Source organism: Arachis ipaensis, chromosome B4 (assembly GCF_059453495.1).
Source record: "Arachis ipaensis isolate K30076 ecotype BB chromosome B4, ASM5945349v1, whole genome shotgun sequence".
In the NCBI taxonomy this organism is placed as follows: domain Eukaryota; kingdom Viridiplantae; phylum Streptophyta; class Magnoliopsida; order Fabales; family Fabaceae; genus Arachis; species Arachis ipaensis.
The window spans coordinates 104,832,382-104,849,613 of NC_142439.1; the positions used below are offsets into that span (position 1 = coordinate 104,832,382).

The 17,232-nt window shown below is 29.1% G+C and overlaps 1 protein-coding gene across 1 annotated transcript; it reads left to right on the plus strand.

Moving 5' to 3' along the window:
* Positions 1-7,535: 7,535 nt before the first annotated feature.
* On the plus strand, positions 7,536-9,740 carry LOC110271535 (uncharacterized). The gene is made up of 6 exons (XM_088484737.1): positions 7,536-7,571; positions 8,061-8,323; positions 8,418-8,445; positions 8,625-8,921; positions 9,020-9,121; positions 9,237-9,740. The coding sequence occupies exons 1-6, from the start codon at positions 7,536-7,538 to the stop codon at positions 9,738-9,740; spliced, it is 1,230 nt and encodes a 409-aa protein (XP_088340863.1).
* The last annotated feature ends 7,492 nt before the right edge of the window (positions 9,741-17,232 follow it).

The following is a 17,232-nucleotide window of genomic DNA, read 5'->3' on the forward strand; positions in this document are numbered from 1 at the left end:
CGTCGCTGAGGAAGCTCACCGGAGTTGCTGGAGGCTGCCGCCGCTCTGCCTGATTGTGTTGAGTCGCGCCGCCGTGCCTGGCCGCCGGAAAACCCCGCTGCCGTCGCCGAAAAACTCTGCCGGTAAGGGTTTTTGAATTCGGTCTTCATTCGTTTAAGATTCTGGAAGCTTTAACGTCTCTGTATGTGGGTTCCAGGCGCCATTGCCGGAGTCCGGTCACTGCTTACTGCTTGAGGTGGCTGCCGGGCTGCTGCCGTTAAATTGGTTCAGAGAGCGCCACTGTTCCGGTTTAGCTGTTCCTTCTTCATTCGGTAAGCATTTTCAATTTGAAAGCTCTCTAGTTACTATTTTGGCTTCATACACTAAGGTTTTGCGGCATCAATTGCTATAAGATTGAGTTTCTATTGTTATATGTCGCGATTAGTGTTGCTGTGGTTACTGCGGGAGTGGCTTGGAGCCGAGGTTGCGGTTATTGGTGATTTCGGTTTAAGAGAGGAGGTTCCTGTGACGCGTTTGGGTTATGAATTTGCGTTTTGAGGTAGGGGCGCTTTCCAAAAACTATATTTCTATATGTTGGAATTGTTACATATGGATACTGATGTGAGAAAATGTGTATTTGGTGATTGTATCGGCCTTATGTATTATTTGATTGACTCGAATGTTTATGGATGTTAGTTTGGCTGAGTTGTTGTGCGGCTTTGTGAAATGTAATGTTTTGAAGGTGATTCTTTAAATATTTGAAATCTGAGTTAATCCGTTGAGGATTGGTTTGAATTGAGTCAATTGTTTTGATGATGTGAAAGATAGAATACTCTTTGAAATTCAGCCTGGTTTGCTTTCACTGATTTGGCTTTGATAAATGATTTGTTGCTGAACCGATTCTTTAAAGCTTTGGAAATGAGTTAAATTGGTTGATATTGAGTTGATTTCTGAAATAGTTTCCTTGAGATATGCCACTGAGGCGACTGTTGGATTTAGCTTGCTTTTGAATTGATTTCTGGCTTTGGGCTGTTAAAAAGGAATGAGAATCGGTTTAGTTGGGACCCGAACCGGGTGGCAAAAGTCCAAGTTTTAGGGGAGGTGCTGCAAAAATTTCTACAAAATCCTAGTCTTATTTAAAAAGTTATTTTAAAAAAGATTGGATTTGAGAAATTGTATTATTTGATTTATTAAGAGAATATTTATGTTTTCAAGCTTAATTTATTTAATGAACTTTATGCGTTGAGTTCGGCTTATTTAGAAAGGAACTATTTGTACCGTTTGAATCACTGAAGGAAAATAATGATACTCTAATATTGATTTTAATATAAAAAGGAGCTTTTAGTGATTTTAAAGGAATCTAGACTTTCGATTGAGTAATCAAGTTTGAGGCATTTTGGAAGAGTTAGAAAAATGGGTTCCAAAAAGAAACCTGAGAGTGATTTGATTCAAATGAACCGGTTCCGTTTCAAATGAGTTGATTTTTGGACCGGATTGGAACTTGTGATTTTGAATGGCCGGTTTTATAGTAAATTCAGTTTTATTTACTTGAACCGAGAATTTATGATTTTAAGAGTTTCAATGAATTTTAAGGAATTGATATAAGTTGACCTTCCCTAAAGACTTGGGACTCTGCCGAGGAACTTTTGTTATAAAATCTCATTGTTGGATGGGTGATTTTGAATGTTCCCAAAATGAATCTTTAACTTTCCATGGTTTTGGAAGTTTTGGAAATAGAATGCCGAGAGTGGCTTTGTTTTAAAAAGGGAACTCGCTTTGAGTAAATTTGGCTTATGAGCCTAAGATGATTTGAGAAATAAGATCTTTAAAGCCAAGGCTAAAAAAAGTTGAAATTTGATTTCAAAGTAAACTGGCTTGAGAAAAGTGATTTATGGTTTAAATGCCGGTTTTATGAATTTGATGATGTTGAATGGTGGAAGTGTTGTTTTGTTGTGAGCCGGAATGGCTGTGTATGATTATGAATATTGGCTGGTTCTTGATTGAGCCGTGAGCCGGAATGGCTGTGTATGATATTAATTTATGGCTGATTGCCGAATGAGTTATGGGCCGTATGGTTGACTATGAATTATGAATTTAAGCCGGATGGCTGAGATGGATGTTGATCCATGGTTGGGACTGAATGAATATATGCTTGAAATGCCTGGGCAGTAGCAGGGGTTGTGGTTCGTCCCACTTGCTCCAGGTCAGAGATTGTGACGCCTGGGTAGTAGCGGTAGTAGTGGTGATTCCACTCGCTCCAGGTTGAGCTTTTAAACACCCGCCTGGGTAGTAGCCGCAGTAGTGGTTGTTCCACTGGCTCTGGGTTGAGCGGGTAGTAGCAATTGGGTTGTAGCTCAAACATACTTGCTCCGCGATGGGTGTTTCTGTCCATGGTTAGCTACCAGGACGTGTCGGATTAGCTATATAACCGACAGATGATATCATCAGCCACTAGGGACAGGCATGCATCATATGCATTTATGTGACATTGTTTGGGTGTGCATATTATACTTGGTTTGCCTATGTGATTAATTGCTAATTGTTCTACTTGCAATAACTGTTTGCTTGAGCTTGCATCTTCCTATTTGTGTTTGCTACTGGGACTCTGTTGGATTGTGGTGATTGGTTGATGGTTGGATTGTTTGGGCCTAGGACCGTGGTTGAAATGAGATGGACCGATGGTTGGTTTCGGTTTTGTGTGTTTCCGATTTGGAAAAATATGAAAGGCTATTTTGTTTCAGCATAGATAAACCGTTTTGAAAGGCTTTTGAGTTTTTGAGAACTTAATGGTTCCTCTTTCAGAAAAGATTTCCGATTTTACTTTTATTGTAAACCGTTGTTTTTAAAAAGAGGCATAAGACGGTTATTAATCACTGGTACAGTTTATCTTCATGTATCCTACTACAGTAATTCCCAAAAACCCTCTACTGAGAACCCTTTCGAGGATGATGTTCTCACCCCCCCTACATTTTTCCCCTTTCAGGATATGGGCGCAGAAGTTACGAAGAGTTTATTTAATTGTTGTTGTGATGCTCTGTATTGTTTTAGTTATGGTTTATTGTACCCTCGCCTTTATCTTGATTTAATCTGTAAGAAGGATAGGAATTATATTGGTTAATGCTTGTAAAGTTATTTATATATGTATTTATGTATATATATGGATGTACTCTTTATGAGTTGTTGTAAGTTGTATGGTATTTATGGATGTACGTTATCGAACGAAAGTATTTTTGGGAGCGGTATTGCGATTTAAAGATTTAAACAGGCTCATATTTTAGTATAAATAGTATAAGTGTCGTCGTAATGCTCGAGCTATCAGAGTTGCGCAGCCGGAAGCGTGAGCTTTGGTAGTTAGGGTGTTACATTTTTAACTCAATAGAAAAGTAGATGAACAGACACTGCAATGACTGTTGAACCGCTAGTATATATATACACAAAAAAATTTGACTTCTGATTTCTTATAGCATTTATAACCAAACCATATAATAATTTTGATCTATGACAACTTTCATATATGTTTCCTTTTGTTTGCAAAATATATATCTTAGTAATACGTTAGTAAAATTTTTTGTATGACAATAATATAACTAGCATTACCGTAACATCGAGATGCATATAATTAAATCGTTTTAATAAGTAGGAATTTCCATGAACCTTTAAATTTAATCTAAAAACTTACTGGTTAAATTAATCATTAATCTTTTTGAAATAATGTTTATCACATATAGATTTTCAAATACAAACATAAAACACCTATAAAGTGATGCTGAGAAGAAGAAAACGATATAACTAATACGTTATGTATATATGAATCAATTCATCATCGGGATAAAGTTTTGTTTAGACACAATTTTATATTTGACATTAATTTAATGGAGAATGTTAGGGAATTAAAATTTCTATTTAATATAGAAAATACAAAAATTAGATAGTAAATAGTATTATTTTATAAATATAAGATTAAAACATTAAAAAAATGTTGACCACTTAAAAGTTTTTTTTTCAATTTTTTTATTAAAATTTAAAAAGTGTTCTATCCGTTAAGATTTTAAAAAATATGAAAAAATAAATTGTGTCACGCATACAAGAATTATATAAACACTATAAAGAAACTAGAGAAAAATTACTTATTTAAAAGTCTCTGGTACGGGCTGTAAGATAGATTAGGGACTTGTGAATCGAAACAATTGTTGGATTGTCTGATTGGAATGGCGGGGTGGGTACTTGGCAAGGACACTCCGATACTCAAATAAAAATGGATTTATGAAGTATATGTGTGTGGAATGAAAAACGTAACTGAAGAATCTCTGGCTTTCCTTTATATAATTCGAGGCAGTTATCTTATCTATCTTATCTATTAATGTAAAAGGGATATTTAATTTCAAATTTTGATTTTATTAAATATTTATCTTTAAAGATTATTATATAACAAAAATTTAAAAATATAATTTAATTTAAACATTTTAAAATTAATATTAAATATAATTTTTTTAAATATCTATCTTTTAGATAACAATATTTCATAACTTATTGATTATATTTTCGTGGTAATCTTATTCATGTTTAATTTGTTAGTAAAAATTAGATATAATTTTAATTTTAAAATTTGTTATATATAGTTATTCAAAGTCACTAATTTATTTTGCGCCAAAAAATTAAAACTTTACTCAGAACCGCCTTTTAGTTTCAGGGGATTTTAGTTTTTGAGTGCCTTCTCCCATGTATCACATCTAGTTTACCTTGTCAAAAATCCAACTTTCTTTATCAGAACCCTCAATTTTTGCTTCAAGGTCAGTTACGTTCTTGATCTCCCCCCTCCTACTCCGTGCTCCGCCGCTCGTGCTTCGCGCTCCTTCTGCGTGCTCTGCCTCCCATCTGTGGTCGCCGCTGGTGCTTCGCGCTCGACGCTACAACCCTCACACTCTCAGACCTTCGAACCTCTGGTCTCAGACATCCATCATTCCATCCTCCAATCCCGCACCTCAGACCACCTCCACTATCATGACTTGCGCTTCAGGTAACAGCTTTCAATCGCGAACAACTGCTCTGCCTCCTGCATGTGGGCGCCTCTGCCGGTCTCAAAATCCGAACCCCCGCCAGCCTCATACACCGCACCTGAGGCGACCTCCACCTTCTAGCTTCGCTGGATTGCCCTTGTTTTCTTCTTCTCTCTTTGCGTGCTCTGCCACTGCCAGGTTCTAATTTTTGTGAGTAGTGATTGTTACTCAGCTTTGTTTATCAAAAATTTCCTTTCTTCATTGTTAATTTCCTTTCTTCATTGTTTATTGTTAATTTCCTTTCTTCATTGCTAATTTTTGTGCATCCCACAGCTTGAATTGGGGTTTTTTTTTCCTTTATTTATGCATGTTTTCCTATTGTTAATGTCAATTTTCTCTTTAATTAGTACAATCCTTTTACCTTTCATCCTTAGAATAATTCTCCTTAGTTTTCGGCAGCAAGCATTGCAGTCAACATTGATTCTCAAAATCATGCAATAATACTGCAAATATAAAAACATGGACTAAAATTAAAATCTATAAAATTATGCTTGAGGAATATGATCGATCAACTCTTGATATACATTTGTGTATGTGAATACAATAGAAAAAAAATTTACCTTTCCAGTCATGGGAGTGGAATTGATAGTACCCAGGATGTGATTTTATTTTGAGTAAGCCAAAAGGCATATAAATAGAAAAGAAGTTTTTGGCAGTTTTGAGAATATGCATGTTCATGGAGTATCGGAAACTGATATTCATACCATTTCTCTTGTTTCAAACAATAAGATATTATTATATGTTCTTTCATTTTGGAATCTGATTCTTTAATTTGTTGTTGTTTTATGATTTAGTGTGTTTTTTACTTGTTGAAGTGTTTATAGGCAAAAAATAACAAATTATTAATAGGAATTGTAGAAGTGGTGCCTGTGTCTGGTTTTCAAATATAGTTTCCATGATGTTTTCCGAGATTTACTATAGTTTTGATATATAAGGATATATTTTTTAGTCTACCTCATGTAGATTGTTTTGATATATAATGACAATGAAGTATTTGTGTGTGGTAATGGTAGTGTTTAAGTAAATGAAAGAGTGTGAATGATGATGAAGTATTTGTGTGTGATCAGATTCCTCTAAAAATAAATATGATGATATGATATATGATTTTAAATTGTTAGCATTCTAACTGTATATCATTTTCGTATTCCTAATTTGAGTTACAATAATCAATACTTAATACTTTATTGAATTTAGAATGTCAAATAAGTTGGTGGCTGAACTAGAGGTCTAATTTCTTTCATTTTGAAAACAAGTTGTAATTATTAATCTAGTATCCATAATGGTAGAAAACTAAAAAACTTATAAATAGGTCATAATTAATTTATATATAATTTAGTTTGATATTGTAACTTGAAGCCACCGAAGTTCAGATGTGCTATGAATGTGATTTGATGACATTTTATACTATTAGCATAATATTCAAAATGCTACTAAATGAAGAAAAAAATTGAATTAAGAAAATGCTCCTATAAAAAAAAGAAATTGAATAAGAAAGAATTAATAGGATAAGAAAGAAATAAAAAAAATTATTAGATAAGAGAAAAATAAAAAGAGAGATAATTTAAATTATTAATTTCATACTTACTAATTATATTATTATATTATCTCTATTTATAATAAATAACACTAACTAATAGAACTATTCAAATTGAAATTTTGGACTCACTTTTACTCATTATGGTCAAATGATGTCCACCAACATGGTATCAAGAATAGATTAAGATTCTGGTTTATCCTAGCTAGAATGCAGAATCATATTTCTCCCACTTCCATATGCTTCTTGGGGGAACCTTGCACGCAGTGAGTTGTAGAGTAAGCTTTTCCTTCATTAGTTAATCTGCTTTGCTTTCACTCTGTTGCACGCCAAACACAACTAATATTTGATTTTCTACTTTTTAATTAAATGGCACTATATGGAATTGCTGGTAACTTAGCTTGGTCTGTCCCTTTTTCTGCATATAATATATGTGTATATGTATATGTATGCCGACATAAATTTTGTTTATTCTTATTGATTGTTATTGTCTTAAAGGAAAAATGCATATTTTTCATATATGTGTATATCACCATTATGGCACTTAGATTCCACTGATAATATGCAGATGCTACCAATTCTCTATATACTAATTAATTACTCTTATTTTATATATATATAGGTTCCGTACCTTTAGCTATTATTGATTAAGAAATACTTAGTATATAGTCCAATCAAAACTTTTATAATTATTATCAATTTATGACCCTTTTTTTAGCATTCTCAACGTTTTCTGTTAATCAAAAGCCATGCTATTTCTTCTTTTTTATTTTTTGGGGTGATGAGAGTTATATGAGTTGCACATGGTCCCAGGACTACTAAAGAATTCAATTTACAGATATTACATGTGGTGATGGCTCGTTATTATACAGTAGATAGTAGATATTATAAACAGATTATATAAGACTTCTCCATAAGTATAAATTTTTCTTCTTGTAGATTGAATAGAATCATCCACTATAGCCATGGATAACAGTAGTGATGTTCCAGCATGTGTTCAGGTTTGTGTAGGATCTACTACTAACTATAAATTAATTACTAGTATTTTTTGTTTTCACCTTTCACACAATCTGCCCCTTTCACACATATAGTATTATCCTTGCTATGAACTTCTTAAAATTCTCATGTGTACATATATATTAGTAGTTTAGTACTAAAGCATAGTAACACTTTATCTTACCTCTTAATTGATTATTTTGGCAGTTAAGTATTATTTTACATTGTTATTTTTTTAATTCTTTTGATGATGTACATGTTACTAACATTTAACTGCAATGTCTTACTAATCTTATAAATCTTTGTTGTTTTAGATGTCAGGTTCTAAAAAAAATAAAAAATATTTGTCAATTAAAGTACAAAAGTCTGGTAATAAGGAGGTGATTAGTGCACACAAAACTAAGCTTTCACACCCTAAGTCTACAAAATCACGAGCTCCAGTTCATTCACATGTATCTAAAAAGCCTTCAGCATTACCACCCTCTTTTTTGCAGCCACCACAAAAATTCAAGAGAAATTTACTATCTTCCCATGCCGATCATACACCACCACCATCACCATCACCATCACCATCACCAGCTGAATCACCATACTGTTCACCTATCCAACCTCAGTCATTTGATAATGCTCCTAATAATGAACGAAATTTACATCATGCTCACTCATCGGATGAAAATTATCACGATGAATCTCTTGCTCAAGAAAGTGAACTTGTCACTCAAGAAGGGCTCTTGAAAATAGAGCCTTTTGGCAATGAGTAAGTACAACAATCAGTTTTGTGTTTTAACGTTCTCTATATTGTTTTTATTGTGAATACATGTGTAATTACTCATTATTTGAACTTCTTATAGGTTTAATCCATGTATTGCTATTCGTCATGTAACAAATACCATTAAAAGCAAATTTTTAGAATTCTACCCTTCCTAGAGACATGCCAGTGAGCAAATGCGAGATTTGTAGTTTACTGAATTTAAGGTAAGTATTTATTATCATTTTTTTGTTATTTTGATATTATACATAGTGGGTAATTCAATGTATATGTTTGTTTTCTTTTATAGAAAAATTGTATATGGAAACCTCAACACAATGCAAGAATTCGTCAAATTTTTGAAATTAAAGGGAGTGATCGATTAAGATCGTTGATGAATCAGAAGAGACGCAATTATTCAAAAGACCCTAACCATGTACCAAAATATATTCCTGAACCCGTTTGGCATCAACTATTACATTATTTTGCTACAGATTCGAAATTTAAGAATTGGTCAGTAGCAAATACTGTGAATCGAGCATCAAATGCTGGAAGTTCCATGCATACTGGTGGTTCCATATCTATGGGTGAACATGCACGCAGAATGGTAAGATAAAAATAGTTTATTTATAGTCTTTTTCTTATTATGTGCAATGTTTTCTTATTCTTTTTTCTTTCCTATCGATTAAAACTATTATATTATAGGAGAAAGCTACAGGAGTAAAACCTTCTCTAGAGGAGGTTTATACTAAATGCCACACCAAAAAAGACAAAAGTTGGATTGATGAAAGATTTGAGAAAGTCATTGTATGTGATGCTAATTTGTTCTTCTTTTTGTTTTTTTTCAACTGCTAATTTTCACTATATGTTAGTATTTGTTCATAACATATTTAGTTGCGATTAACATGAATTGATTTTGTAGGGTGAATTCAAAAAGCGAAAGACAGAACTTTCTCAAGTAGCTTTATCCTTGGATAATGAGGGAGATGTTGAGGCATCTAAGGAAAGCCTAGATATACTAGATGATTATACTGTTTGGAATGAAGTTGTGACAAAGGGAAAAAAGAAAGCTGCTTTTGGTTTAGGTTCTTTTGGTTTAGATCTCTCTTCAAAGTTGGATTCCAGAAATTGTTCAGAGACATCCAAAGACAATCTAAATATTGAGCAAGAACTTCACATGTGGAAAGAAAAAGCAAATGAGCAAGAAATGATCAATGAAGAGCAAAAGGTTAAGTTGAAAGATGCTGAGCACAAGTTAAAAGATCAAGGACGTCAACTAAAAGTTCAACAGAAAAGAATTGGTTCTACTGAAAAGACAATTCATGCTTTGTATAAAAAGTTGAATCTCCCACTTCCTTCAACCTTGTCTGATCCTACGGAAGATGAGTTTGGGACAAGCTCTAGTGATGATAACATGAGTGATTGATATTTGGAGTATATGTTTCTTCTGATTTAGATTAAGAAATATTTAGGAGAATTAGTTAGTACATTTTATTTTATTCATGATATTTGACCTTTTTAAAGGCTTTCTTTGTTTTAGTTTAAGTATTTTTTCTTATTTTAGTTTGATTACATTTATGGACAAAAGTATTTTAATAATAAATATTTTTTTAACTCTTTTATGGTAATTAATTTTTTTCATGATTTTATTATGTGTTTATAATTTGGATGATGTAATATGAAAAAAATGATTATGATGGTCTTAATATAGAAAGAAAATCGAATAAAATTTATTTTCTAAAATATTTATCTATTAAATAGCAAATTATTTTGTATGAAAATTATTTCAAATATTATATTAAATTTGTAGAAAATTTGTGCGAAATAATTTTTTGTTTTGTATAAAATTTGTTTCAAATACGGAAATTCTTTTAAATTAAATTTGTCTGAAATTTAATTGAAAAGAAATATTTGATTTGTTTAAAATTTGTTCGAAAAAAATTTGTTATATTTGACTAAATTCGTTAGAAATTTGTCTGAAATAAAGTATATTTTTTGTTTGAAATTTGTCTGAAATACGTTGTTTTTATGTTAGCTAATCTGTCTGAAATTCATCTAAAATACATCATAATAGTTAGAAATCTAGCAGATAAATGCCTATTCGAAATCTGTCACAAAATCGTCTAAAAAAAATTTCAGACGAAATTTCAGACAAAATTTAAATTAGCAACAAGGCTTTTTGGGACAAAAAAATTCGTCCCAATTTTGTTTGAAAGAAAAAATTTGTCTCTAATTTGTTCGAAATTTATTTCAATTTCGTCTCAAAATTCGTCTGAAAAAGCCCTATTTTAATAATAAGGAATAAAAAATTTTTTTGAATGATTGTAGGCTCAAAAATAATTATATATATATATATATAAAGAAATAATTGTAATCAATAAATAAATATATGTTAAGAATAAGAAACTATTAATTATAAAAAATAATTATAATCAAGAAATAATTAATATATGTAAGTATATTTACCTACAATTAATATGATACATATACATATATAATGAAATATTTAAAATTATTTAAATAAAATAAATATATTCTAAGAATAAGGAAACTATTAATTACACAACTAATATATATGTACCTATAAATAAAAAAACTATCATGATTTATGAAGATTATTACTCGTATGTGATATAGTAGAATAAAGGAATTATTGGAGGATTGTAGGTTCAAAAGAAAATAATCATAATCAGAAAATAATAAACGTATATGACTTAAATATATTTATGTATAATTAATATATACGTATACATAAATAAAAAAATATTTAAACAAAATAAGTATATCCTAAGAACAATGAAACTATTAAGTAAATAATTAATATATGTATATATAAATAAAAAAAAACTATTATTTAAAAGAAATGGTATATTTTTTATTTTAGGAATGAGATATATATAATTATAATAATTTGTTCTAAATTACATAATCAAATTAATTGAATATTTCTATTTTTAATTTAGAGTAGATTAATCTTACACTATACATATGTCCCTTAATGTATTATGTGATTTTAAATTTTTATATCTAAGACTTATATTTTTTTTGACAATTATCATGACTACTAGATTATATTCTAACTTTGAGTTTAATATAATATTAAATATAATTTTTTTTAATTAGCTTTCTATTTATATTATTTTGTCCTTTTATTTTATATTAATTTTTTTTAGGTATTATCTTATTAAGAATTTCAAGGCAACATCTGAATATAAAGTTTAAAAATTTAAGGTCAAAATAATTCAATTATGAAATGTCAAACAATTTAAAACACATGCACAAAAAACTTCAATCAAAATGATTCTACTTGATGAAGAGGTAATATAGAATTGTATATCATTTTTAAATTAATTTACTTTTTTTTATTTTTAACTTTGTTTATTGTGATATTATTTACAAAAATTCTGATATACAATGCACAATAAAAAAATTCAGAAGTATCCTTACTTAGGAAAAGGATATATGAAAGAAGTGTTTATGTTATGACCAATTTTGGCGTAGGTCAAAATAATATTAAGTTCAAGCCAATTAGACATGAATATAGAGTTTACTGGGTAAATCACAGATATAAACTAAATAGAGGCATATATTACATAATTCTATCAAATTCAAAAATGCTACAAGAATCTACCAGAAGGACAATTTTATGTTGTTCGAATGAGGCTCATTCGAATTACACAAACCAAAAGTAATTCGAATCAATCAAATTCGAATTACAAGTGATCAACATAAATCGAATTGGACCAATTCGAATTATGCATACATGAATTCTAAGGTAATTCGAATCACCTTTAATTCGAACTACATACACATTTTGTGATATAATTTGCAATAATACTCTTATGTCCATTCTTTTATTAAAAAATTAATAATTTATTAAAAATTTATTAAAAAATTAATAATTTAAAAATTAAAAAATATATATTTTATTTTATACATTAAAAAAAGCTAACAAAATATTTAATTACGAGACTTCTTCAAAGTATCAATGAGCTATCAATTCGAATTCCATACAATACTCTTCTGCCCATTTTTGATAGCTCATAAATATTTTTTAATAAATTTTTTTAATAAATTTATTTAAATTATACCACAAAAAAATATTTTATTCTATGCAAAACAATTTAAAAAAATGACTTAAAAAATGTTATGAGAACTATAAAAATTTGTAATGTTCTAATGACTTAGGTAAATACATGCATGTACTCAAATTTTAAATAAAATACTCTACATAGTTAATAATAATTTAGAAATTAAAAAAAATATTTTATTCCATACAAAATAATTAAAAAATATATTTTATTCCATATAAAATAGTTTTAGAAAAATGGCTTAAAAGATGTTAAGAGTACTATAAAAATTTGTAATGTCCTAGTGACTTAGGTAAATACATGATAAAAATATATTTTCTTTTAATTTCTAAATTATTATTGACTATGTAGAGTATTTTATTTAAAATTTGAGTACATGCATATATTTACCTAAGTCACTAGAACATTACAAATTTTTATAGTACTCCTAACATCTTTTTAAGCCATATTTTTTTAAATTATTTTACATAGAATAAAATATTTTTTGTGGTATAATTTAAATAAATTTATTAAAAAATATTCATGAGCTATCAAGAATGGGCAGAAGAGTATTGTATAAAATTCGAATTGATAGCTCATAAATATTTTGAAGAAGTCTCATAATTAAATATTTTGTTAGCTTTTTTTAATGCATGGAATAAAATATATATTTTTTAATTTTTAAATTATTAATTTTTTAATAAAGAAATGGATAGAAGAGTATTGCAAATTATATCACAAAACGTGTATGTAGTTCGAATCAAGGTGATTCGAATTACCTCTGGAATTCATGCATGCATAATTCGAATTGGTCCAATTCGATTTATGTTGATCACTTGTAATTCGAATTTGATTACTTCGAATTACTCTTGGTTTGTGTAATTCGAATGAGTCTCATTCGAACTACATGAAATTGTCCTTTTAGTAGATCTTTGTAACGTTTTTGAATTTGGTAGAATTGTGTGATATATGCCTCCATTTTATTTATATATGTGATTTACCCGAGTTTACTTCAGAAAGTATATCATTTTGCATTCAATTGAAGATTTCTTAATCCTGATAAATTTATCTTGCTTTGAACCATACAAAGAAAAACTCCAACAAAAAGAGAAGACTCGTATTTTATAGGTAAGAATTGTATAATTCATATAAAATTGTTGGTATCAATTAATTTTAATAATTTTTAAGGTAATATAACTTTGTATTTTTAAAATTCCAAATGTAATAAGTCTTCTAAATAGAAAAAAAATTAGTGGTTTCTAATAAATTTGAAATTTTTTTCTGCTAGAACTTGATGAGATACAGTAAGTTAAAAAAATTATGAGTTTTATTAATTTTGTTTTCTAAATTTTTAGAAATTATTATGTTTCTAACTATTTTATCTTCATGTGGTATAGGGGTGGTGAACCTAAATTAAGATGTACATTGTAAAAAAATTTTACAAGACCGTTCATATGCAAAACCAACTAAATAGACTGTATTTTATTATATTGTAATTTAAAAAGTTTAAGAATTTTAACTATAAATACCTATCTTTTTATAGTAATTTTAGCCATATATACATAACTATAAATTTTAAATAATATATTATTTATAATTTCTTTTAGGAATAATGAGAATTTTAAATGCCAATTATGGATCCACATTTTTTATTAATGGAGATTTTTGGAAAGTACAAGAATTTAGAAAATGTATCTGTTTGATTATTTGTCTTTTGAGACCTGACTTTGTTTGAGAGAATTATTGGCTGCAACTTTCTGATAATATTCTGCATAGACATTGAAAGCATTTGAACATGAATAATATAATCATACTATTTTGTTTGTGTATTTCATAACTTTAAATAATATTTTATGACTAGATATAGTTTGTTGACCTAACTTTTTTTAAGTTCTGATAGATTTAATGTTGTCTGATGAGAATATCAAGAATTTTGCATTGTCAGACATAAAAGATATCATGCATTCTTATGGAAGGAGCTTGCAAGAATATCCTCCAATACCAGTTCTTTCTAGTAGTAACTACTCATTACAAGATGAGCGACTAATAATAGAGGAACTCAAATATGACATACATCAATTAGAGACCTTAATATCATCGATGTTGTACACGGTGACTATAGAACATAAGAAAACTTATGATAGAGTCATGAGGACTGTGAATGAATCCGAGGGAGAATTGTTTTTCTTTATGGCCACGGAAGTTGCGATAAAATGTTCCTTTACAACTTGATGTCAGCAAAAATTAGGTTAGAGCGTAAAATAGTGCTTAATGTGGCTTTCAATGGAATAGTCTCGCTTCTCTTACCAAATGGTAGGATGACTGCACACTTTACATTCAAGATACCTCTAACTATAAATGAATATTTTACGTGCAATATGTGACAGGGCTCACCCTTTGCCAAATTGTTGATAAAAACATATTTAATAATTTGGGACAAGGTACCTTTATTTAGCAGGTATAGTTATGAGGCATTGGATAGATGTTTGAGGGATATTATGAGACACACATTAATTGCTAATGGCGAGCGTCCATTCAGGAAAAAGGCGATTGTACTCGATTGAGACTTTAGACAAATATTGCTTATAATTACAAGAGGATCTCGACAAGATATAGTGCATGCAACCATAAATTTTTGTACTTTTAGGAGACTGTTGAAGTTTTACGACTATCAAGGAACATGAGACTAACTATCAGATGCGAAAATGAAACCAACAGAAAATCAAGAAATTTAGTGATTGGTTGTTAAAAGTTGGTGATGACCTAATAGGAGATAAACTATATGCAGAGTCAGAAATTGAGATTCCTATGATATGATAGTTTCAGACTTTGAATAGGCATTTGATGAGTTAATTAACTTTGTCTTTTCAGACTTAGTGCATAGCTATCTGTCAAACAATTACTTTAATGATTGAACAATACTAGTATCGACCTTAGACGTTGTTAACAAAATAAATAGTCAACTACTATTAATTATTTCTGGTGATAAAAAGGTGTATCTTAGTTTAGACAATCTTTGTATTGAGGAAGATAATATAAAAAGTCACTTGAAGTTTTTTGTTTAGAAGTATTGGATACTTTTAATTGTTCTTGTCTTTTACTTCATAAGCCCATATTTAAGATTGGTGTTCCGGTGATGCTACTTAGGAATATAGACCAGTCAAATGGCCTATGCAATGGTACACAACTACAGGTTAGGAGACTTAAAAATTACTTGGTTAAATGCGGAATATTAATAGAGACCAAAATAGGAAGAATTGCATTAATCGCAAGGATGAATATGGTTCTAAATAATGACAGTATTCCAATCAAATTTCAGAGAAGATAATTTTTATTGATAGTGTTTTTTGATATGACAATCAACAAGGTTCAAGAACAGATGTTGAAAATTGTGGGACTGTACTTACCAAGACTGATTTCTACATACGTACAGTTATATGTGCCACTTTCAAAAGTTTAGAGTAAGTAAGGGATAAAAAATTTAATTTATAATCATGAGGGAATATTTAAAAATTGCACGATTAATATTGTGTATAGAAAAGTCTTCGATAAATTGAGATGATTAAATACTGTTTAATCAATTAGTATCTCTTAATTTATTGTTACTTGTGATTTTTTTTTTGTACTTAGATAAATTTTTTTATATAAATAATATTTAAATTTTATTTAATACAGGCACAGAGATACTATCTATAGTTGTGTGACGATCATTATTGGAGACAAAAAATCTATACACATATTTTTTATAAAAATTAAGACATTAATTTATTACATATTATGTATTTTTCTTTAATTAATCCAATTTTTTGTAAATTTTTTGTTATGTACTATTATTTAGTATTCGCATAAATAAAAAAAATTAGACTTAACTTAAAATTAAATATGTTAAAAAATATTTTTTATTAAAAATAATGTAAATATAAATAAAATATTAAATATTTTTTTTTGCATGGCACATATACATACACTAATTTTTTTAATCAAATGAAGAAGTTCGAATCTTTAGTCAGGTTTCGATAGATCTAAAGGATTATAATAAAAATTGTTAATTTCTTGTATGTTTTGCTCTAGATCACACGGCGATAAATTTATATACATACAGGATTGTGCATGCTTAATTATTAGTTACTCAGATCATAATCTTACTTGTTAAATGCTGAAAAGATTCCGAAATAATTTTAATAAAAAAATGAGTAGTAATAAATTTATAAACTACTTTATTCAGTGTCAGACAAGTTTTGAAGTGAACATGAAAGGAAGAAAAAACAAACCTGTCTAGTTCCAAAGAAAATTCAAAAAGTTAAAGTTAAGAGAAAACAATAAAATGAGGAAGAAAACAAATTTGTCGAGATCGAAACACCAGAAAGAGGTGGGATCTAACACGTCGTTGTACATGTTAAGATAACATGTGCAAGTTGATGATATGAATAAAGAATAAAGAATAATGAATAATGAAGAGTTAAGGAAACCAACAAAAACCACCCTTCTTCAGCCTGGACAAGCATGCTGTGTTCTTTCACGGTCTCCCTACTTCAATTCTTTCGAGACATCTTATTTGCCAATAATATCTTTAAATTGCATCGGATCCTACGTTTCATTTAGCTATATATTGATCCTTTTTTATTATATATATACACACACACACAGAGACACACATTGTTACATTAAAAATTAGGCTTCGAATTAATTATTATATATTTATATATAAATATATTTATTATTTAACTTATTTTTAATATGTAATTTATATTTTAATATATATTTTATTAAAATATCTAGATTAATAGTTAATTTTTAATATATACATAACTAACATTATAAATTCTAAATTATTTTATTAATTTAAAT

Coding starts and splice junctions, on each gene's coding strand:
- LOC110271535 (XM_088484737.1), top strand. CDS start 7,536: ATGGATAACAGTAGTGATGTTCCAGCATGTGTTCAG. Junction 8,922..9,019: donor GTGAACATGCACGCAGAATG/GTAAGATAAAAA, acceptor ATTATATTATAG/GAGAAAGCTACAGGAGTAAA. Junction 9,122..9,236: donor AAAGATTTGAGAAAGTCATT/GTATGTGATGCT, acceptor TTGATTTTGTAG/GGTGAATTCAAAAAGCGAAA.